General features: G+C 40.6%; 1 protein-coding gene across 1 annotated transcript in view; it reads right to left on the bottom strand.

Moving 5' to 3' along the window:
- The window catches only part of Xkr6 (XK related 6), a 234,203-nt gene extending 212,312 nt beyond the window's left edge, over window positions 1-21,891 (bottom strand). The window contains exon 1 of the mRNA XM_058583979.1: window positions 21,112-21,891. Coding sequence (XP_058439962.1) covers window positions 21,112-21,872 — 761 coding nt within the window. The 5' untranslated portion in view covers window positions 21,873-21,891. The remainder of the gene's footprint in view (window positions 1-21,111) is intronic.
- Between the last annotated feature and the right edge of the window lie 2,536 nt (window positions 21,892-24,427).

Genomic DNA, 24,427 nt, shown 5'->3' with positions numbered 1-24,427 from the left:
CCACCTTGTCCTTCTCAAAAAAGAAAAAGAAAGAAAGAAAGGAGGGGGAAACTGATTTGCATTTAAAGCCTGACAAATTAATATCAATCTCTGACTCCTAAGAAGGAGATTCTGTTTGACATTCTACGAACGTCAACAAAAGACCTTGTAAAATTTATTTTACAAGGTTCTCAATTTCTGTACTGAATGTTCCAAAACTGACACCATTATCATTGCCCTCCACTTGGCATCTTTAAAGCACATTTATAAAATTATCCAATTTCAAAAAAATTGAAGTATCTCACAATTGAAATAAACCTAAAACATTATCTAACCCAAATGATTATTGTATGTCTAAACACTTCGTTTTGAGCCTTAAAGTCATTTTAAGATTAGGAAAATGCATATTATCATTTCTAAGTTGCAGAATCAGTGGCTTGTCTCATGAAATATATGATAAAGATCTGTTGTGTTAAACTAAGTCAAGAATAAAAGTTCCCAAGAGAAAACTTAACCATGATACTTGGAAGGAGAAAGAATGGTTTCAAATATACTGGTAAACTTTTTTTTTAATTAAACTATCCCTTTATTTACGAAATTTATATGCTTTATAAAAATTATATTAAGTCAAATTTTATATCAAGTTACTTTCCTAAACATTAAGATACTGCCCCCCAGCCTCTCCACTCCCTACATCTAAGGACTTCTCAACACCGTGGGCAGGAAGGCAAAACGCTGGCTGCCAGCCACACCACTGCCCTGAGCCCAGCACTACACCACAGGGCTGGCAAGACCCAGTGATGAGGACATCCTCGCAAAGCTGGAGGACCTTTCTGAAAGAAAGCCCCATGCAGCCTGCAGATCCCAGCAAGAGACCTCCTCTAGCCTTCTGCCTAGTGACTATTTTTAAGTAGTTGAGTGCTGGGCAGAGTCTGGCACCCCTGGCAGCAAGATGTTCCTGCTGGAAGAGCAGTGGAGTCCAGTTGCTCTGCTGACAGCCACTTCCAGTGTGACCAATGCCGAGGAGACAGGGGAGGCAGGCAACTCCCACAGAGCCAACACACACAGATGCCATGCACACATGAGGCCTGTTATTTTGTCCAAACTGCAACAATCCTGCCAAGGAGGCAGAGGTCCCATTCTAAAGATAGGAAAACCAAGGCTCTGGTTTTCCTAACAATCTGTTCCAAAACCTATGGCACTAAGGAAACAGAAGGCACATGATCTGCAGAGTTAAAGCAATGCATAATGAAGCCCCACATGTTCCAATCCTTACAATACACAGCCAGGCATGGCAGTTGTATAACCACACACACCACCATCAGGCCACAGACTCTCCTCCCCCCTTATCCCACAAGAAGCGGTTGGTGTGCCTCTTTTATAACCAGGGATACACTACACGTCCATAAACATTTTCCTTATTTGAAGGTTCATTTACACCAAAGTTTCAAGAAAACAAGCTGCCTTGGTATTTTAGTTGGACTGACCCTCAATCAACTATATAACTTTCACAAACTGGGATGCTGAAGAAAAGAACATGGGTATTACAGGCTGAATTGTGTCTCCCAAAAAGACATGTGAAGTCCTAACTACCCCAACCCAATCCCTCAGAGCAGCACCTTAGGGACACATTTGGATTGCAGACATAGTAAATTAAGATGAGGTCATAATGAAACAGACTGGGCCCTTAATCCAATATGACTAGTTTCCTTATAAGAAAAAAGAAGTTTGGACACAAACACAGAGAAAGTGACAAGGACAACAAAGTTCAATACTGAGGTCCTGCAGGTGTAAGCACCTCCCTCAAGAAAATCCACTCTGAGATGGATAGATGATGTTCACACTGACAAATATCCCTTTATAAAATGGAAATAACTGACTAACTTACTATTTTCTATTGAGTAATACTGGACTTCAGCAACATTCATAGAGAACAGATTAAAATGAACTTCTACATACATTCAGTTCACTTAAATTTCAATGGCAAGAGATTAAAACCACCATCTGAGCCAAACAGACCCGAGAAAAGGGTCACAAGTAAACCTCCCAGACTGGCTGTGTTACTTCAGAGTACTTGGTATAAGTTAAGCCCATTCTCAAGGTACCATCAGATCCAGAGCTTTCCCAGTGTGTGTGTGCATGTGCACGTGCACATACATGTGTACTTATACTTCCATTTGCGGGACATGGCTGTTTTCTCCTTCCACAAAACCCTGGGGGTTTTCAATCCCCACCTTCCACTCTAAGTCCAACCCAGGTTTCCTCTGCCAGGGCCTCCCCTTCACTCCTCACATTCATCATCTATCCATTCCCTGGCTTAGCTGCCCTGTGCCAACACTATGTGATGCTAAAATGCCACATATGTTCATTCATTCATTCCAACAGATAATGAACCCTACTATATACAAATAACTTGGCAGGAAATAAAGATGTATCAGATATAGAGCCTAACCTTAAGGGAGCTCAGCAAGAGAGAAAACATTATGAATAAGATAAAAATAAATAAAAGTACCAAGTATCAAAAATATTTTGCTTGGGGAAGTTCTAAGTCAAAAGTGATTATCTGGCTGGGCATGGTGGCACACGTCTATAATCCCAGCAGCTCAAGAGGCTAAGGCAAGAGGATTTCAAGTTCAAAGCCACCCTCAGCAACTTAGCAAGACCCTGTCTCATTTGGCTCAGTGGCTAAGCACCCCTGGGTACAATCCCTGGTATCAAAAAAAAAAAGTGATTACCTGGAAAAAGCTAGGACCGGATTTTATAGAAAATATAGTTAGAAGAGGAGATAAAGAATGTGGCTCAAGTGGTAGTGCGCTCGCCTGGCATGCGTGCAGCCCAGGTTCGATCCTCAGCACCACATACAAACAAAGATGTTGTGTCCACCGAAAACTAAAAAATAAATATTAAAAAAATTCTCTCTCTCTCAAAAAAAAAAAAAAAAAAAAAACAATGATTAGAATTTAAACAAAGAGCAATGAAAAGTGCTGTCTAGGTCAGGATTTCCTAACCTTGGCAGTAGGGGTATTTGGAGCAGGTAATTCTTTGTGGTCCAGGGCTGTCCTGGGTACTGCAGATGTTTAATAGCATCCTAAGCCTGTTCCCACTGGATGCTAATTGCACCCCTCCAGCTGTGGCAACCACAAAGTCTCTCAATACTGCCATATATGCTGGGGGTGAGGGAGAGGCAAAATCATTGCTGGTTGGGAACTAGGTGATGAAATCAGATTTGCAAAAGTATAGAAAAAGATAGTACAGGGCTTTTGTTGAGGGAACACTGTAATACCAAAGTATCATGAATGCCAGAGCTAAAATGAAATAGTGAAATACAGGGTTAGAAGTCTGGGTCCAATTTTCAATACTATGGGCCAAATGGAGAAGACAATTGATGTCTAACAAATTAGTGAGCACTTACTAGATGCATCAAGCCTACTCTGAGGCTCTACATGTTTTAACTTAGTTCTCAAAACAGCCCATGGGGCAGTAGCATATTCTTCCATATAAAGCTATCCCTAATCATATGTAAAGTAAATGTCATCTTACACAGGAGCACACTGAGGAATGAGGAGCAGCCAGGTTAGATAACTCACCCACGTGGGCTGGCCTGATCTGGGGATTGGGGTCCAAGAGGGAAAACCATGTTCCCTGGGACCTAAGCCTTAGTTACTGGGTGGGAAGTAAAGAGGGAATTTGGAAGAGCATTCTTCTGACAAAAATATCACACATTTTTCACTGGGGTATTTGCAGAGTTAGTAAAACTGGTCTTGTTTTTCTATAAACTTGCCTTTATGGGCATCACTGGGGGCATTATCACTAAAACTAATTTTACCTGACAATGGTCACACTGTTATAGAAGTGATCAACCTTTAAATATTTTTAGGTAACACAATGGTTACCAGGGAAGTCTAGACTAACACACAGAAGAACCATGCCTTCAGCTAAATTGGTTGGCCATGGGAATGTGTTCAGAACCAATTTTGTTTGTGGTCTAGCTACCACAAGTGGAATGATATGAGGGAAAGACTAGGCCAGCATCACATAAGCTGGTATAGAGGAAAGTATTAAAACTATATTAATAAAGGTCAATTAGACCTCAAATTACCTCACACATAGCATATATTTGACCTGTACCACCATGCAGAGTCTTTTCTAAAGGTTTCAGCATATAGTTTTTATTCTTATTATAATTTTCAACTAAATCTCTCAAGTACCGTGGTATAAGAAGGTCTAATTTATTAGCCACATAGGACAAAGATTCTGACTTCGTTTTGTAAATATTTATTTTTTTTAGTTGTAGTTGGACACAATACCGTTGTTTTATTTATTTATTCTTATGTGGTGCTGAGGATCGAACCCAGGGCCTCGCACGTGCTAGTCGAGCGCTCTACCGCTGAGCCACAACCCAGCCCCCAGATTTCAACAACTTTTTTTTTTTTTTTTTGAGAGAGAGAGAAAGAGAGAGAGAGAATTTTTAATATTTATTTTTTAGTTTTTGGCGGACACAACATCTTTGTTTGTATGTGGTGCTGAGGATCGAACCCCGGCCGCACGCATGCCAGGCGAGCGCGCTACCGCTTGAGCCACATCCCCAGCCCCAGATTTCGACTTCTTAAGAAACAAAATCCTCACCTAGACCCCAGCACATTCTCAACTGGTAGGACTATGTAATCAGCTAATTATTAAATAGCCTCTAAATACATATACTTATTATTTTCATGTAGTAGTAACCTAATTTTTAAAAGCCAAGAATGCCAGAAAATCTAATCTATCTAATACTTGGAATTAATATAACAGTTATTTCAAAGCAGCTGTTAAAATCATCCATATTAGGGGCTGGGGATATAGCTGAGTGGTGAGCGCTTGCCTAGCATGGGGAGAAAGGGGGCCTGCATTTGATGCTAGCACCACAAAACACATGAAGTCCACACGAGAATGGTAGGTCTGCATTTTTAAGTATTTATGGATTTCTATAAGAACTTATAAAACATATTAACATGTTTTGATGAAGACACTTTAAATTGTTTTATGCTTGTCATATTTAACCATTTAACACCTTTATGAAGATTTTTTAAATATTTTATTTGGATGGAGTTGGTCACAATGCCTTTATTTTATTTATTTATTTATTTATTTATTTATATGTGGTGCTGAGGAACGAACCCAGGTCTCCGCACATGCCAGGAGAGTGCTATACCGCTGAGCCACAACCCCAGCCCTATGAATTTTTAGATGGTTTTAATCCATCCTCAAGGGCTACTAGAACAACAATGTAAAAAAATCCAGCATGTTTCAGTTACAAAGTTTTAGTGAAAATTTCCAAATTTAGGTAAATTTTGCACATTTTTGTGATCTATACAATTAAGAGATGAGAAACAGTCACTTTGGGAGGTGGAAAACACTTGAGGGAATTTGAGGGAAAATACCCAACACCATCACCATATATGTGACAGTTTTATCAAATGACATTAGCTATAGTCACAAATCACAACCCAACACTGCATACACCAAATGGGTTACACTTTAAGACTGGAAACACTGATGAGTCTTGGCGACAGAGCCATGATACTTTTTTATTTAGTCTAGAAGGCCATTCCCACCTTCAATAAAATTTCATCTAAAAAAAATTATTTAGAGGGGCTGGGGTTGTGGCTCAGCGGTAAAGCACTCACCTCTCACGTGTGAGACTTTGGATTCGATCTTCAGCACCACATAACAATAAACAAAGATATTTTGCCCATGTATAACTAAAAAAATATTTTTAAAAAATTATTTAGAACTCTATTTGCAGGGCTATAAGTGCAGCTCAGACTGCTTGCCTGGCCTGCACAAGCTCAGGAGTTCCACAGCAGCACCATTAAAAAAATAAAACAAAATTTAAAAAATACTCTAGAAGAATTGTATCACTGTATCTTAATTTAATGGCTCACACTTCAAATAACTAAACTTAGCTACAACTGGCTACTGTTGCTCTTTTTTGTTTACTGTATGCTCAAATTAATTTTAATTTAAAACCTCAATATAACCACCATTTCAAATGAACCAAAATTTAAAATCACTTCTGCTATATGCATGCGTGTTCAAGTGCTGATGAGGCACTAAGATGTTTTAAAGCTTATTTGAATAATGATCTTTTGCCAGGCCCATGAAAATAGGGGCACTTTGTTGTCCTCATATGATCCTCAAATTAAAAATTATTTTTACATTTTTCTAAATCTTTTTTTTAATATTTATTTTTTAGGTGTAGATGGACACAACACAATGCCTTTATTTTTATGTGGTGCTGAGGATCGAACCAGGGTCCCGCCCATGCTAGGCGAGCACTCTACCGCTGAGCCACAATCCCAGCCCCCATTTTTACATTTTTAAAGGAAATATGAAACAGATGTCTCATGTTACCCCAAATCCTAAAATATTTCTTTATCAAGAATATTTACTGACCACTGAATGAAATCAGAACACAAAACTGTTAAAATGCAACTGCCTCTAATACTCTTTAACCAGTAGCATTTTTTCATGTACAATACATAAAGCATATGACATGTGTTACATGATACACGGTATATCATGTATCATACATGTTATTTACTATATATGATACATATAACAAAATTTTACATTATATATACATGGATGTATAAATATATTTGCCCCCCATAGCCTGGAGAGTACTGGTATAAGCACAGAGTTCTTTCTTTCTTGGTCTCTGCCCACCAAATGCATGCTCCCACTTACATGGGTAAAGCTATTGCCCCGGCAGGAACTGCACCTGCCAGCCACTCTTGAACCATGGCATGTGAGTGGAAACAGTGTATCATCAAGCTAGAAGGTTGAAGAAGTAGTTAGCCTTCTCTATGGTCTCTCTCTGGCTGGATGCTGAGGGCACTAAGTTCCAGAGGGATGTCACAGCCACCAGGCGCCAGGACCACCCACGGTAGACCAGGCATTTCTACAGGTTAAGCCACTGACATTTTGTTATAACAATTATTAAGGAAACAAACTGTAATAATCACTGACAAACATGTAGATCTGCTGTCTTTCCCTTTTCACTTCTACTTGATTTGGAAGTTCTCCCAATCATCCTTCAAATAAAAAGAAAAAGAAAAAATTATAAAAACAGATTGTTTATATTACAGAAAGTCGTCTGTTTATTCTACCCATCAGTCTTTTCCTTGACAACTGGCTACTGTTGCTCTTTTTTGTTTACTGTATGCTCAAATTAATTTTAATTTAAAACCTCAATATAACCACCATTTCAAATGAACCAAAATTTAAAATCACTTCTGCTATATGCATGCGTGTTCAAGTGCTGATGAGGCACTAAGATGTTATCACATTCCATCCAATGACTAGTTACAGAAGTAGAAATTTTAAAGTGAATTAAAATAGCCTCTGTTCACTTCTTAATTGTATCTAAAGACCAACAAGGCATGAGAAGAGTAACGAATTTCATTTAACCTGAAACACTAGAATATATCTCAAACTAGAATTTCCCAAAGTAACAGAACCTACATTTTCAAGAGCTGCTCCTTGACACCATCATTGATTCAAAAGCACATCAGTTAAGCTACAATGCATGCTCTGTTACATGGTTCCTTCACATGACCAACAAAATGGGAATGGCAACAGCAAAATTTAGGGGACATAGCCTTGATTCACAGGTAATTCCACCCAGCCATCAAGGGCAAGACTTTTTACAGGTGTGTGCCACTATGCTTAGCTAGACTTAGCCAAAAAAAAAAAAAAAAAAAAAGGATGATGATAACAACAATGAAAAAAAACACCCATTAAGCAGAGCGCTTGCCTAGCATGCGTGAGGCACTGGGTTCAATCCTTAGCACCACATAAAAATAAACAAATAAAATAAAGGCATGCTGTCCATCTACAACTACAAATGATGATGATGATGATGATGATGATGATGATAACAATAATAATGCTGGTAATCTCATGGGAGGCCCTTCCTTCTGTATAAGAAGTGGGTGGCTGGCTGAGGAGCATATTATCTGCTGTGCTCCCACTACCCAGTGTTGCTGCCAGTGCTCATGGGTGTTATACCCATGAGCAGAGCTCTAAATCTAGTGAAACTAGTATACAGAAGCAGCTACTGCCCACAAGAAACTACCTATCCCACGATAAAACAAGGCCTAGAATCATCTGGGTATGATGCTGAATCAAATGGCAGTGAAAAGTTAACCCTGATAGTATTTTTATGTGGATTGTCATTGTTTTTGCTGGTGCTCGAGTTACATGGTTTATTAAGTAATCTGGCCTTAATCCTACTTTTTCTGCACAGCACTGTTATATGTAGTGCATGATTTTGCAGAATGGGAGGTTTCTCAGGAACACAAGTATCACTTTACAGCAGATATGAGTGCATCAAAAATCAGGACAGTAAAGTCAGGCATGGTGGTGTACGCCTGTAATCCCAGCAACTCAGGAGGCTGAGGCAGGAGGATCCCAAATTCGAGGCCAGCCTCAGCAACGAACGTGGCAAGGCCCTAAGCAACTGAGTGAGACCTTGTCTCAAAATAAAATATAAAAAGGGCTGGGGATGTGGCTCAGTGATTAAGCACCCCTGAGTTCAGTTCCCAGTCCAAAAAAAAAAAAAACCATTCAGACAGTAAGGGCCAGAGATGTAGTTTAATGGTAGAGTACTTGCTTAGCAAGTGCACAGGCTCAATCCCCAGACTGTCGAAATGAAAAATAAAATTGAGACAGTGAGCTGCAAATGTCAAGCAAAACAAAATGACACGCTCTGATCTGCCGGGCCCCTTCAAAATCACTTAACATGCCTGACAGTATCATCTCACTTAGTCATAAAGGCCTCATGAGTTACACATCAACTCATTAGATCTTGAAAGCTACCTAAGGTTATGGGTCTCTAGCACTGAAAACCCCATATAGTCCACAAATGCTACAGACATAATCTAATTCTCAAGTTTTCCAAATTTCATCTGTAATTGCTTTTAACTCCCCTCCCTTTCCCCATACTGGGGACTGAACCCAGGGGCACTCCATCACTGAGCTGAACCCCCAGTCGTTTTTATTTATTTTGAGGCAGGGTCTTGCTAGGTTGCTGAGGCTGGCCTTGCCTCCTCTTGCCTCAGCCTCCAGAGCTGCTGAGATTACAGGTGTGTGCCACTGTGCCTAGCTCAAATTCTGCTTCATTTTGACAATTTTTGTTTAATCCGAAAGCTGGGTATGAATCCTTCTTGTAGTTTCTCTTCTACTCCAAAGGTACACCAGGACCCACTAGGTCTAACCAAAACCACTGAGATGATTACATTTTGAGTATATAAATTTTTTAAGTGGAAGGCATGGTCTTTTCTTTCAGGGTAAGCCTTGAGGAAAACTGCTTTATAGAAGGCAAATGGCAACATCTTAAATACACCAGGCTATTCACAACTATTTAGATGACCACCCAGAAAGTATACTCCTATGATCAAACAAAGTGCCAACTTTGAGGTTTTACATATTTCAATCCAGAATCACAAACTGGCAGAGCACACAACCCACTATGTTTGTGGTTGCCCATTAACCCTGGTTCCCACCTCTGACAGCCACTGACTCAAAGATTTCTGGTTACAAGGTTCATGGGTTTTCTCAGCACTGCCACATCTAGTACATTTCTAGATGAAGCTCAGAGGATGCTATTTTGGTGTGTGTAGATTCTAGGTGTGCTTGGTGACCCACAGTACTAAGAGCTCACCATCAGTCAAGCATGTATAACTCTCCCTCACCCTGCTCTAGCCATCCTCCCTGTGAATCTACCAGGCAGATTCTTCTCTGCGCCTTCATTCCCAGCTCTGATGAAACTCACTTAATATCTATTAGGTCACTTCTCCCACTGCATTCACTAGTTTCTTGTTCAGAAATCATATTCTTGGCACAGATTTTTAAAAATATAACAATTCTGAAAATATGAGACATGAAATTCACTGAATTAATTATCAATTTTCCCAGCACAATAAAATATCTCTAACCAGGCACTTCTAAGCACCAAAGGTGATCATTCATGTTCATAATAATGACTTAAAGTACTTCAAACTTTCAAAGAAGTTCAGAAACAAAGGAATATTCAACTCAATGATTAAAAATCATAATTTGAATGTTAAATGTCTTTACATGATTCTAAATTTTAGGCAAAGCATAAGGCAATAGCAATTATTTGATTAATGCATACTTTCCACCAATCCATTCCAGTTAAATATAAGATCTAATTATGGGAATATTTAAATACATAATTTCTATTAATCATCATCTGCAGAGCCTCTTTTTATACAATGCATCCCTCCAAACCTAATCTGCCTGTAGTTTTTTTACAAAAATAATACAAAGTGATTCTAATGTGCACTCCTTCTCCTTGAGAACTATTTCTGTAAACATTAGTAGAAATCAGACTTTGAGAATTGTGGTTCTCATCCCTGTTTATGCACTACTTGAGAAACTTCCTAAAAACCCATCCCAGAACTCCTGGACTCTACCTCTTATAGTGGTCCCAAACCTGATTCCCCTGGTGTTTCCAATGCACAGCCACAGTTTGGAAATGAGTGTCTTGTAACCTTGAGGACAGAACTGCTGCTCTCAGTGTTTCCAACAGGTCAACAGAGAACCAGCATGGGTGCCACATGTAGATAAGGCTGCAGGGCGGGGGTGGGGGGGTGGGGGGGGTCATAAGGGTAACATCAACCCTACATACCAACTTCTGTAACATGGAAAAAACATGTTGGAAAGTGTGTCTACCATGAGAAAAAAACGTGGGCAGAGTGCTAAAAATATGTGCTGAAGACACAGCCCCTGTGAAACTACTCAACTGAGTGGGTCACATTAGCAGTTATCATCAACTACAAGCCTGGGAAGCCTACCCAGATCTCTGTGGGCCTTAATACATTAGACTAAAAGTCAGAGATCTCCAAGAACCTCAATTGAACACCAAAAGGCCTCAGGGCCTTAGGATACCATCTCTCTACTTTCAACAAGCCAGAACATCAAAGTCCCAAAGTAAAGGAAAGTAACTGCCCACAGCTCAGCTGTCCAGGACTTTCATGGAGCACCTCCTGGTATGAAAAATTGGACCTATTTTGCCATCAGTACGATATGGCTTCAAAATTTGCTTCCACCTGTTACCAATGACATGAATTGCTTAAGTATTCAGAGCCCAATTCTTCATCTGTAAAAGGCATACAAAAAACATGTGAAAAGTATTTGAGGCAGTATGTGTAAAAACAGAATTTTCTATCTATTTTCTGTCCTCCTTAGTAACTCTTCTATTCCTCCCTCCAGTCTCTCTTAAATCCCATCACACATTCTTAACACATTCCATCTTCTCCTATTGGTGCTCACCTCAGTTTAATGCAGGTATCGCATACGGGTCCTCTCCAATCCTAACTAGGAGCTGGGATACTATGAGCCATGCAACATTTATTTACCTGTTCCTCTAAGACTAACATGAAAGCTTAAACTCATTAACTGCTTACTGACAACCCATCCCAAACCCACTACATTCAGACTCACTTCTTGAGAACAGATTTTTTTTTTTTTAAACTCTCAGAGCCTTGTTCCAGTACAGCAAGTGGCTATCAAGCGTTCAAGAAGATTTGAATTACTGGGGAGTTTGTTTAAAACACAAATCTCCCTCCCTACCAACAATTTAATAACTGAGTCCAGTAAGAATTCTCAATGGATGTTAAAGCACAAAGTAAAATCATTTTTTAGGAAATGGGAGACTGACCCCATGAGTTTCAGTAGTCCCCCCACCCACAATTCCACGCCTCCAGTGAATACCTCAAATCTTCACCAGTACCAAACCCTAGGTATATACACTGTTTATGTGTGTGGGTGTGTGTGTGTGTATATACATACATATACAAACAAGTTTAATTTATAAATTAGGCACAACAAAGAGATTAATAATAAAAAAAAACTATAATAAAATAGTATGAGGGGCTGGAGTAGTGGCTTAGCGGTAGCGCGCTCGCTTAGCATGCATGAGGCACTGGGTTTAATCCTCAGCACCACATACAAATAAATAAAAAATAAATAAATAAAAGTCCATCAACAACTAAAAAATATTTTTTAAAAATAAAATAAAATAGTATTAAAAATTACTTAATACTTAAAACTTATCAAAAGTTATTTAAAATTCATAATATCTGGAATACACCATTTAATATTTTTGAATTATAGACATCCACAAAACTGAATCCAAGGAAAGTAAAATCCTCAGGTGCGGTGGGGGTACGAATGTACTTCCTGATTGCAAAGAGGAAAGTATATTTTTATAAGAAGTAATCTAGCAGTCATGACTTTTAGTAAGATAAAAGTTAGCAGTAAAATATATATAAATATACATATATACACACACACACATATATATATATGTGTAGCCTGTGCTCTGCAAAAGTCAATGTGACGAGGGAAAAAAAAAAAAAAAAGCAAGATAACCACTCCAGAGTTAAAGACACATAAATTTTGATCAAATCCTTGTTTGGAGGGGAGGGGGGAAATATAAAAGACACTGTTGGGTACAACTGAAAATTTGAATATGAGCTGTTAGATGACTTTATAGAATTAAGGAATAATTATGAAATTACTGTTAATTGCCTTAGGTGAGATAATGGTATTCTAACTATGAGGATTTATTCTCAACATTTCCAATATGAGGTGCAGAATTCAGAAGTGCGTAAGTGTGATATATGTTATATATAGGCTTTTCTGTATGTAGCATATATCATCCCAGCGGCTGGGGAGGCCGAGGCAGGAGAATCACAAGTTCAAAACCAGCCTCAGCAGTGGCGAGGCACCAAACAACTCAGTGAGACCCTGTCTTCAAATAAAACACAAAATAGTACTGGGGATGTGGCTCAGTGATTGAGTACCCCTGAGTTCAATCCCTGGTACCAAAAAAAAAAAAATTGTAGAAAAGCTACTTCTTCAACAATTACTGAATTGGGGAATAAAGCTGTTCCCCACACTCCCTCCTACCCCCACCCCAGGCTTAGATGTTTGCTTAATAAAGACAACAGAAATATCCATTTACTGACTTTCCTTAGACCAACTCCCCCGGGCTCTAATTCTTTCAGTCTATGGTAAGGCTGGGAATCTGCATGACATCGTGCCCTTTGGTGTTTCCAAATACAGAAGCTTCTGGGCCCCATTTGAAGAAAAAGCTTAACAAAGTCTGGCCTGCCTGCCTGTGTTCTGCACTCCCCAGAAGACTCTATTACTGGCAGACTTCCCATGCTATAGTCTTGGGGTTGTCTTCATCTTTGCTATCCTCTCTCTTGTTCAATGTGTTTAAAACAAAATGGGGGTGGAGGGACCAAAATGATGACAGAAAAAAGCATCCAAGCTCCAGTACCTATGACTTAGGACTCTTAAGAGCAGGTGGTCATAGCAACAAGAATACCAACTTCACTGCCCTTCCAGAAGTGCAGTGAGGAAAACTCAGGTTTTCTTGTCCACTATCCCATGAGCTGAATCCCCCACTTTCGTGCTAGAAAGGAGTGATGAGCAGTCTATGCTCTGTAAATCCAGGACCAAGATAACAAGGAAATCACTTTCCCCCATTAAAAAGCAAAAAGAAAACAATGTTGCACTTAAGACAAAAAGTTATTTGATGTTTCAAGATAAAGTAGTAAATATTAATTCTCATTATCAAGGTTTGGATCTGAAGTGTGGCTAAAAAAGCTCATGTGTCAAAGGCTTGATCTCCAGTGCAGCAGCGTGTGGAGGGGTACTTTGGGAGGTGACCGTACCATGAGGGCTCTGGCCTCATGAATGGATTAACCCATTTTGGAAATGGCCTCACTGAAGGAAGCAGGCCATTGTGGGCATGCCCTTGAAAAGTATATTGTGTCCCCAGCCCCTTTCTCCCTCTCTACTTCCTGGCCACAGGAGGTGAGCAGCTTCGCTCCACCACACACACTCTTTATGGTGTTCTGAAGCCTCACTGTAGCCCAGAAACAAAGGAGTCAAGTGCCCATAAACCAAAACCTCTGAAACTGAGGCAGGAAATAAAAACGGGGATCTGAAAGAATGAGGATTCCACCACCTCTCAGGTTAAAACCCTAGGCTAAAGTTTTAGTTGTTGCTTCTGACTGCCTGAACAGAAGGCCCCGCCCACACCTGGACACCTGCTGCTGCTGCCCACCTTCCCTGACTGCCCACCCAACACTAGTCAACTCCAAACTGTCATCCTGAACCCAAGCAATTCTTTTAAGAACAAGTACAGCACAACTCAGGTTAACAAACACATTAAACCATCCCATAATGGAAATAAGAAATAACCAATGAAAAGTTAGTTCTTCATCAAAACAGTATAAAAACCCTTAAACAGCCATGGGAAGCACCCTCTTTGGGAATCCCTCCCACACCGTAGGAGCTTTCCTTGCTTTCTTCTAATAAATCTGCTACTGAATTTTCCCCTCTGTCATCTTCCAGTGCAGGAGACAAGAACCCTTCAGCACTCTCAGGACTTTGTGTTACAAAACCATAAGCTAAAATAAACACTTCCTCCCTTTGAGTTCTTTACCTCAGGTATTTTGTCACAACCATAGAAAGCTGAACCCTCCAAACAAATCCTATCCTTCCCAAAAATTCAACTCAAGCCAATAAAGAAAATACACCTTAATCTTAGGAAAAAAAAAAAAACTCACTTAACAGAATTATTTACCAAAGCACTTAACATAGCAGCTATCATTCTAAAAAAATTTTTTTTTAAATACTAACTTTTCAAAGTTAAAAACACATAGAAAGAATACATTACAATAGCTGACTGTGAGGTTCTATCCCAAAAAAGAAACTAATCTTGGTAAAGAAAAAAAAACCTCTAAAATATACAACTTTAAAAAATAAATTCATTGTTTTAGTTTAAGAATACAAATTTATAATGACTGCAAAAAAAGACCACTTTAATATATAATTTAGCTGCATTAAACTCAAAATTAGTTGATAAACCAACTTAACAAATTTCTCAGCAAGTTTAGTATGGTGTAAATTTGAATATTAACTAATAATCTATGTAACTAACTAGTAGGGGGTGGAATGTAGCTCAGGAATAGAGTGCCTGCTTAGCATGCACAAGGCCCTGGGCTCAATCCCCAGCACTGCAAAAAAAAAAAAAAAAAAAAAAAATTAACTAAAGGGACATAAAATGTCAGTCAATTTCACTCCTTATTTGATAAAGATAATATTAGGAAACTGATACTACCTGTTGTTTTATAACTTGCAGAGTGATAAACCTGTTTTTCTTTTCTGCAGTACTGGAAATCCAACCCAGGGCCTCACATATACCAAGTGCTCTATCACTGAGTTACACTTCAGGCCTAAAACTTACTTAATGCCAGTGACTGTTCTCTATATACCATGCTGTCATATGTGTACGTGTGCACGTGTATGTGTGTGTGTGTGTGTGTTTAATTATCTCTCATAGTAATAAAAAGTGATCTTTAGGCAACTAGTCAAATGTCACTGAACTTTTTAAATTTTTATGATTTTTTTCCATAAACCTCAATTCCTTCAAAGTCAAACTGAAAAGCCAGTATGTTTCACTAGAAGAAATCAGATAAATGGAACATCATTTGCTGAGAGCACATGTAAAGCCAACCACTGGAAAATGACAACGCTGAGGGGCACTTTCTTTCTTTCCTCCCAACATTCCAGAATTTACCTGGTGCATAGGGCTAACTAATTAACATATGGATAAAGTAGGCAAAAATCAAACAAAGCAAATACTGTTGAAGGCAGAAATAAACTACTTCTGATTTCTGACACATGTCAGCAGATGGACTCCTATAATACAGTTTTGATGTTTGGGTTCTGGATCACTATGAAAATACTATGCACATCACTAGTTGCACTTTTACTCAAAAGCAGGTCATTTTTTCCACTATGTTCCCTTGAAATTCACCAGTTTTTACTGTTAGTGTTCACTCAAAAACAAGTAATCTTCAGATTCTCTTTTTATATATATTCTTTAGACAGAGGAAGTACCTTTGTCTAAATTTAACTCTCGTATCCTCGCAGCTAAGCATGTATTTCTAGATTTTTCAAGTGAGGAGAAAAAGGAAATAAATCAGATGAGGCAATGTGGTTAAATCTGTTTCTTTGCCCTTGATGGTATCAAAAGGGTCTTATTCATGAAAAGATTAAGTATCATCCTAAATTTTCTTCTAGTGTTTTTTTACAGCTTAACATTTTATATTTCATCTTTAATTATTTTCAAATATTTATTTGTTTTTTTTGCAGTGCTGGGGATGGAACCCAGGAACTCACATATGCTGGGCAAGCACTCTCTTGCCCACATTGATAAATAATTCTTTTTCCCTACACTGACTGCAAATGTCACCTTTACTATGTACTTAATTCTCACAAATGCTATCAATTTATTCCTGGACTCTTTATTCTCTGTCACTACCTATTTAATTTCCCTGCCAGCAGCACATTGGTCTAATTGTTGATACAACAAATCTACTTTCTGATAGGGTAAGACAATTTCCTCTTTTTTTGTTTTTGTTTTTGGACTACTTGTTTATTTACAGTTCTCAGATCAATTTTCTCAAGTTTATCAAACAAATCTCCCTGAGGGGGCAGAAGTGTAGATTAGAAGTAGAGCACATGCCTAGCATGTACAAGGCCCTGGGTTCACTCCCCAGCACCACAAAAAAAAGCTCAATATCTTCTTAACCCTACATCCCATTAAGTTTATAGATAAAATTTTAAAAATACTATTTTACAATACTGAGATTCCTACCCAGTAATAAGCAGATATATAAAGCTTCCTACACCCACCCCCCACCCACAAAAAAAACCTTCTAATGTAACTATGACTGGTACCCTGGCTCCAGACAAATGAAATGTCCTTTTCTGTAATGTAGCATTTCCATTCTTTAATCACAAAATCTTAAGAACTACAAGAACATTACTAATCACTTATCCCAACACTGCTTGTAATCCCAGTTATGTTTTCCTCAAACCTATCAAAGGAATCATTTCAAAATTCAACAGAATTATTATACCTTTTACATGCAATAGCATCATAAAAGTATTATTTTTATTACACAAAAGGCAAAGAAATGGCCTACATTTTGTTTGCAGACCACTTCAAATTTAGGAATCTTTTTAGGATGAGATTCATATTTGGACTTAAACAGAAACTCTGAAATACCTAAGTGCAAACCCTTAAGATAGCCCCAAGAAACTTCCAGACACTCAGTTTCCAAGGTAAAGGCATTTAGCTATGGCACTGTCTGGGGACCAAACTCCAGAGTAAAAAGTCACTCCTCTCCCAGTTGTTCCACCATATTTTATTAAGAACACAAATCCAATACCCATCCCCAAATGGAATAAGCTTGAAACCCAATTCAATATGCTTCTCAAGCCTGGCTGCCCGACTGATCAGCTGTGGAATTTTGGAAGCTATGATGTTTGCATTTTGTGGTGGGAATCTTCTCTGGAAGGTCCAGTGCCCAGGCACTTCTATTTCTTTAAAAGCTGCAGTAGGTTCTAGTCTCAGCCAGAAATGAGAACCACTATTCTAAAATATCCAACATGAATAAAGACCCAAAATACACTAGATGCTCCCTACTTACAGGGATGAGATAGGGACAGAATAATTAAGGAAAAAAAAAATCTGCAGCAGCCCAGTCACATCCAGCACTGACTATAGAGCTGTGTTCTGATTATACCTAGTTTCAACACAGAAAAACACTCTGTTTTAGAGTGTTTTGTTTTAAAGATTTAGAGTGTTCAGGTGCCGTAATAAAATGTAAAATGCCTTTTTCTTTTTTCTTCCTTAAAAGCCACCCTATAGCCCACCCCATCTCCCAAGATAAAGAACAGCTGACCCTCACTTTAGAAATAGGCACCACTATAAAGAATTAAGTACATCTTATTCTACTCTATCAAGGAGAAGAATGCAAGCACACAACTCTAAGTAAGATTAATGATTTGGTGAAGAACTGTTGCTCCCTGACAGAGAGAACAGCCACTACATTAAGCACAAAGGTGACACAAAGGCACAGAAAGGACAACAGCAACAGCCAAGAGTAACTTACATATGACAAGCAAGACGCAAACTCAATCACTGTTCCTAGCCTCAAACCCTCCATGAATACGATCTCACTTTCTAATAATGACAACACACTGTACTGAAGTACAGCCTGGAGTGACTCAGATTTCTGTTCAGAGTGACTCACATGCCCATTATCGCTAGGAAAATCACCTGAAAAGTAGAGCACACAAAGCCACACAGTAAGTTACATGTTTAGTAACTAGTGCTAGTAAAGCATGCATTATACAGACCTTGTCCACACACCAGTGCTCACAGAAACAGGCTCATGATACCAAATCATTACACACAACTATTCTTCCATGCTCCAATTCTCACCCCATCAAAATACTTTCTTACATTCTGTAAAATCACTTGGCAAAAGAAATGTCAAGTATATACCATCATTATAAGACAACATGCAAAGAAGTGTATTCTTCAATACCAGGAGTGACTAAATGTTCTTAAATAGGCAATGTGCTCTGTCCAAACAAGACTGAAATAATTTTAGAGCTTAGAAAGGGAAAGAAAAATTATATGAAGAGACAGTTTATTCATGGTTTAACAGAATCAGTTTTGACAATGTACAACTTCACTGACATATTTTCTTAGCAATGTAGCCCAAATCAAATGATAGAATTCCTGGACCTTTACCTTTATGTCATGTGACCTTATGAAATAGCAATTTAAATCACAAATATGATTAAGGAACCTACAACCCCAGAAGATCTACTGTAAAAACTGAGGTGATGTGTGTTTACACACAAAGACAAGCAACTGTTTGCCAAGAGATGAAAACAAGAAAAGAATAAAAACCTTTCTCCCAACCTCTTACCTATGAATGATTTCGGTGCAAGCAACATGCCTAGCAGGTATTAAGGAGCAGACCTTGCTCCTGGAGCGTTTCCAACAAAATCAGCCTACTGAAAAAATAAAATTCTTTTGAAATACAGCTATGCTGGATGAAACAGCATGGCTGAACTAGCATATCCTTCAACACCTTAACCCTATGGATATTTAGAGCTATACTTGAATCTTTAAAAAATTACACATACTAAAATCACAGGCACCACACACACACTCAAATTTCATTGCAGACCTTCAAAGTTAAGTGAAGATCAGAAAAATAAGAAAATAAACCAAGCCATTTAAACAAATTCAAAAGCTAAATTTACACCTAAAACATACTTTTCTGTTTGTCCCAAAAATCTAGACTTCTATTTTGCCAAAATACAATTAAGATTCAGCTGAATAGGGGAGGGGAACTACCACTTCATTATGTTCCAAAAGCTTACTGCTAATAAACGCAATGGGTTACATTAGAAATTATTCTCTCAGGAATTTTAACCTAACATCAACATTCATATTGTCCATTCATATTCATAAGAAGTCTAAGCCATGGAGACAGGTGACCTGAGTAGAAGCCTAGTTATTAATATATGTTGTTCAACTCAACTAGTACTTGAAAGTCTCTCCCTTTCCTATACTTTTTGTCTCTCTCCCCATTCACTGTTTGAATCTTACCAGCCTCCAAGAAACTGAAAAAAGGTATCAATAGCATACACAATCTTTGATTCAGAATAAAGTTGGGGGGGGGGGGTTAAATATCAAATTCAAATTTTCATTTAACTTCAAGCTATGCTCACAGCAGCTAAAAGTTAATCATCATGTTTTTCTATTTTATTCCCCTATTCTTATAAACTTCACAGGAAACAAAAATTATCTGCAGACAAATGCAGTTAGAAAAATGGATCTTGGTTCAACCAAGAACTCGAGTAAACAACTGTGGGAAGACCAAGAATATCAAGAACCACCCTCATTTCCCTAATCCTGAATTTGCATATAAAATGTGTAAGACAAAGTTCTTGCATTCATTCTCATGTTTTGACTTAATTCAATCCCATGCTTTCTGAAACATTTTTATTTAAGATTCAGAACTATATCTGAACAAACCAGCCAAAAGCCAATGAACCTTCTCAGTGTTAAGCTGAGTATACCTCAGGTACCTGAAATGCTGAGGCCTACAATCTACTGGGCATATAGGAGCTGAGGCAGTCTAGGCCTTCTCACAGAAGCACATACACGAAGGGCCTTTCCCTATGTAATTTGTCTTCTGTAAGATTTTTTTCCTCTTGCAAACACTCTCACCTAAAATTCGTTTCCTGAATGTACACACAAGCTCATGTGAAGTTGGAGGGCACAGACTAAGGTTTCAGTGGGATTCTTTCCTCGGTGTAGCCACTAAGGTAATCAGATAAGGCTCCAGGGAGAAAGAGCACCTGCAAGTGGGTTTTGAGGGATTCACCTGGCACATGGAGAATTCAGATTAAGAGTCAAGGGCCGCAAAGCCGAGCTTGAGTCTTGTGTAAACAGTAATCACTTACACACTGGCTTGGCCACCCAAAAGAGAAGATGTGTCCAGGGTAGCTGAATTTCTAGAGGTGAGAATTAATAGCAAACGCTTGCTGCCATCACACACATCCAATTTTTTACCTGTCACTAAGAAAAGGGCACGTCTAACCCAGAAAAAAAAAAAAGTCATTTTTCCTTCAAGGAGGGCAGCGGTTTGGAGTCATTCACAGGGGCTGGGACTGCGGGAGAAGAGAGCGTGGAATGGAGTTCTAAAAGGAAAAGCAGCAAGGGTTTTCTACAGGGCCCCACACTGGCCACTGCAGAGAGAAAACGGGGTAAGAGGAGACATGTCTCATCAAGGGGCAAACCGAGTGCAAATCGGCTGGGGAAAACCAGGTACCCCCGACCCCACCACCAGGACGCGAGTTGGGGTGCCGACAGAGAGCGCCAGTGGCTGATTACCTTGGGATATAGTGCAAAGGGACAACCAGGAGACAGAGGTCTGCAGAGGAGGAGGGGAGGGAGGGCTGAGGCAGGGTCTCCGCCAAGTGCGAACCAGGGATGAAGACAGGCAGACAGAGGGACCTGGGCATCCCTGGGCCAAAAGGCGTGGCCAGGATCCGGATCGAACCACGGTCCCGAGGCGCCCGGGGAGTGCGCGGCCACCCATCCTCCCGCCCCGGCCCGTCCGAGTGCCCGCCGCCGGCCCCCGCCCCCACGCCCGCAGAGCTTACCTCCACACCTGCCCCATCTGCAGCAGGTGGATGACCGACTGCCAGATCCACACGGAGAGGCGGCACAGGCGCTGCGCCCCCGGCGTGGCCGAGCCCCCCGCGCCCGGGCCGCCACGGGCCGCGCCGTGGCCGTAGCCGGCCCCCATCATGGGGGGGCCCCGGCTGCTGAGCCCCTCCACGGCGCCCAGCCCGCCGCCCGTGTAGTCCTGCACGAACCAGCGGAAGCTCAGGCTCTGCACCAGCAGCGACGGCACCAGCACGAAGAAGAGGGTCAGCCCAAAGTAACCGTAGTCCCCCTTGCGGTAGTAGTCGAGAGCCAGCCACAGGTCGGTGCCCACGTCCCCGAAGAAGACCAGCAGCGCCAGCACGATCCACAGGCAGTCGAGCCACGGCCGCTCCACCTGCGGCGGCTGCGGACGCGCGGCCGAGGGCGTCGGGGGGTGGCGGTCGGCGCCGGCGGCCGCGGGTGGCTGCAGCGGCTGGTCCCCCCCGTCGGCGGCGGCGGCGCTGCGGCGCGGCTTCTTGCCCAGGAGGGAGCGCAGGCAGGCGGAGCGGCAGCCCCAGTAGCACGAGGAGGTGTTGCAGCAGTGGCAGATGTGCAGCGAGCTGCTCTCGCCGGGCTCGCTGCCGTCGCCGCCGCCGCCGCAGCCGCCTCCCCCGGGCTCCCCGTCCTCCTCGCCGCCGCTGCCCACCGCCTCGTCCAGGTTGTGCAGCTGGGCGAAGCCCACCCCCACGCCACCGCCATCGGATTTCGCCGCCATCTTGACTCTCTTCCCAGCTCCGGAGGTTGGGGGGGAGGGACGGGTGGGGGGAGAAGGCAGGGACCGGGGAGGGGGGGAAACGAATGGAGAGGAAGGGGGGCGGGGAGGAAGCGGGGGAGCAAACGAACGAGGGGGGAGTGGGCCAGGGAACCCCCTCCGCTTCCGGGTGGTTGGCGTCACTTCCGGGCGAGCCCCCCAATCGCACGGCGCCCGCAGCTCCCCGGCCCTACCCTCCCGGCCAAGATGGCCGCCCTTCAGTGCCTCAGCTGCGGGGCGGGGGGCCGGGGGGTTCTCCCCGCCAGGGCTCCCCTTCCCCTCTTCCGTTGACCCCGAAACCCATCAGGTTGACCCCTCGGCGTTTCAGAATCCCGCTGGGCCGAGTGAGGCGGTCCAAAGTGATCCCTGGAGGGGGCAGTGCCAGACGTTTTGGGGTCCCCTTCCTCAGCGTCGCAGCTCACAGCTTTCCTCCTGGAGAAACGCCCCCTAACACCCTCCCGGCTGCTGGAGAAGGGGCGGGGCCTCTGAGGGAAGGGGCGGAGCCAGTGCAAAGCAGGTGATTACGTGTCACTTCCGGGAGATAGGATGACCTCATTGTGTAGTTAGACACCCCCCACACCAAAATGGCTGTGTCTCACCTCTCTGGCTCTTTTCCTTTTTCTTTTACATTGCACACTTACTCCTTTCTTATTTTGAGGGGCTCTAAAAGGTACATAACTCAGTTTAACTGACTCCCACAAAAACTTACTCATTCTCACTTCTATTTAGACATCTCTCCTCCCCTTTTACCTCTGTTGACCCCCTGATTGTCTTGTCACTGACAACTTCATTATCTTTTGTAATAAAGTTTCCACCATTCCCTTAAGAAAGCTCCAGGCAAAATCCAGGTAGAAATCAGCCTGGTTGTGTCTTGCATGTTGGAGTAAGGACATAATGGGCATATTGTGACCTTGAGTATATTTTTTGCAATACCAAAATATATTTCTCTGTCAACTTTTTTTTTTTAAGTGTGTGGCTTGAAAATTCTCTGACCTTAATTTGGAAAATTCAAAACTAGCCAGAACTTAACCTGTATGTATCAATTACTTGTTCAGACTACTTGAATGTGTGAATATTGTCATTTGGATTTTTTTTTTTTTTTTTTTTTTTTTTTTTGGTGCTAAGGCTATGTTGGTAAACATGGCTTTAAATGAGTGAAAATGTTATTAATGTGCTATATCATTAAGATAGGTGCAGGTACACTACTTGAACTTAGCTAACAAATTACATAAGTGAAGCAGCACTGAATGGATTTGAATTACAATGATCTTCCAGTGAAACTATATTTTCAGCTAGACAGGCAAGCTACACATTTGTGGTTGTTACTAAGTAGGTGAAATGAGCATTTGAAGTTAAATTAAAAAATAAAAAAGAAAGAAAATGCCTGGATTTTCTTATCCATCTCCCTAGATTTTTTAACACGTTTTTCTGATTCTATTTCTCCTTTCAGTAAAATTTAATAGTATTAATAACTTTCTTTAGACTGTTAAGAGGACCAAGTATATCATATTTGTATGGCATTGAGATTTGGAGAAGGAAAGTTGCCTTTGACAACTTTAATAGTTACTTTGATGTACATGATATTTAACATGAGCGTATCTACTTAAGTTTTGAGAGTGTCAAGGCATTTTAGACTCAACTTTTCATGAGTATATATGCCAAGATAAAATCTATAAAGACTTTGAGAAAATGCTTAGAGAATTTTTACCCCCTGGTTTTGAGGGTTGGGGGGAGTGATTCCAAAAGCTACTTTGAGAATCACATCACATAACTGTATCCTTATTTCCTGCTATGGTTTAATTTCCTTATTTCTATGGTTGTAAAACCAAGAACTGACAGGTCAAGAGAATTTCTGCATACAGATGGGATTCTATTTCTTTTCTGAATTTGGAAGAAAAATGGCATAAGTGTGGTAGAGTACAAATTATCAAGTTTGGACTCCAGTTCCACTAAAATGATAACAATGAATGCTGTGAGCAAGATAACCTCGTGAAACCTTGGTTTTCTCCTTTTTATCATGGGAACAACAGTACTTTCTTTAAATATTTGCTGGGTAAGGGCTTGGGATGTGGTTCAGTGGACAAGTACTCCTGATCAATCCCTGGTCCAAAAAAAATTTTTTTTTGCTGGGTGGCAATCCATTCATTCATAGCTCTCAATATGATACCTGATAGGTAGTAGGCACTAAATAAACTAATTGCTCTTGTTATTATTATTATGCTTGCATAATGCCAACATATATCTACTTAAATTTCTTAGTAGATTTGGTATCTCTAATAAAAGAAAGCATTTTGAAATACTACTAGGAAATAGGTGAAGCTAATTGTGCTTTTAAATATGTTTTCCTCTCTTTAAGCTGTGAGGCTATGAAATGAGAAACAAAAGCAGCCAGTAATGGCATATTTATGATTCCTATTTCTCTGTGCTCTGAAAGAACATAATCTAGTGAAATTAGCTAAGTAAATTACACTCACTATATAAAGCTGACACATGAGATTATGAGTCAAAAGTGTTTATCA

This window comes from Marmota monax, unplaced genomic scaffold (assembly GCF_021218885.2).
Source record: "Marmota monax isolate L192 unplaced genomic scaffold, Marmota_monax_Labrador192_F-V1.1 WCK01_AAM20220418_F8-fsc00288, whole genome shotgun sequence".
Taxonomy (NCBI): Eukaryota; Metazoa; Chordata; class Mammalia; order Rodentia; family Sciuridae; genus Marmota; species Marmota monax.
The sequence above is the reverse complement of the archived record's forward strand: the minus strand, read 5'-3'. Positions and strand labels throughout refer to the sequence as shown.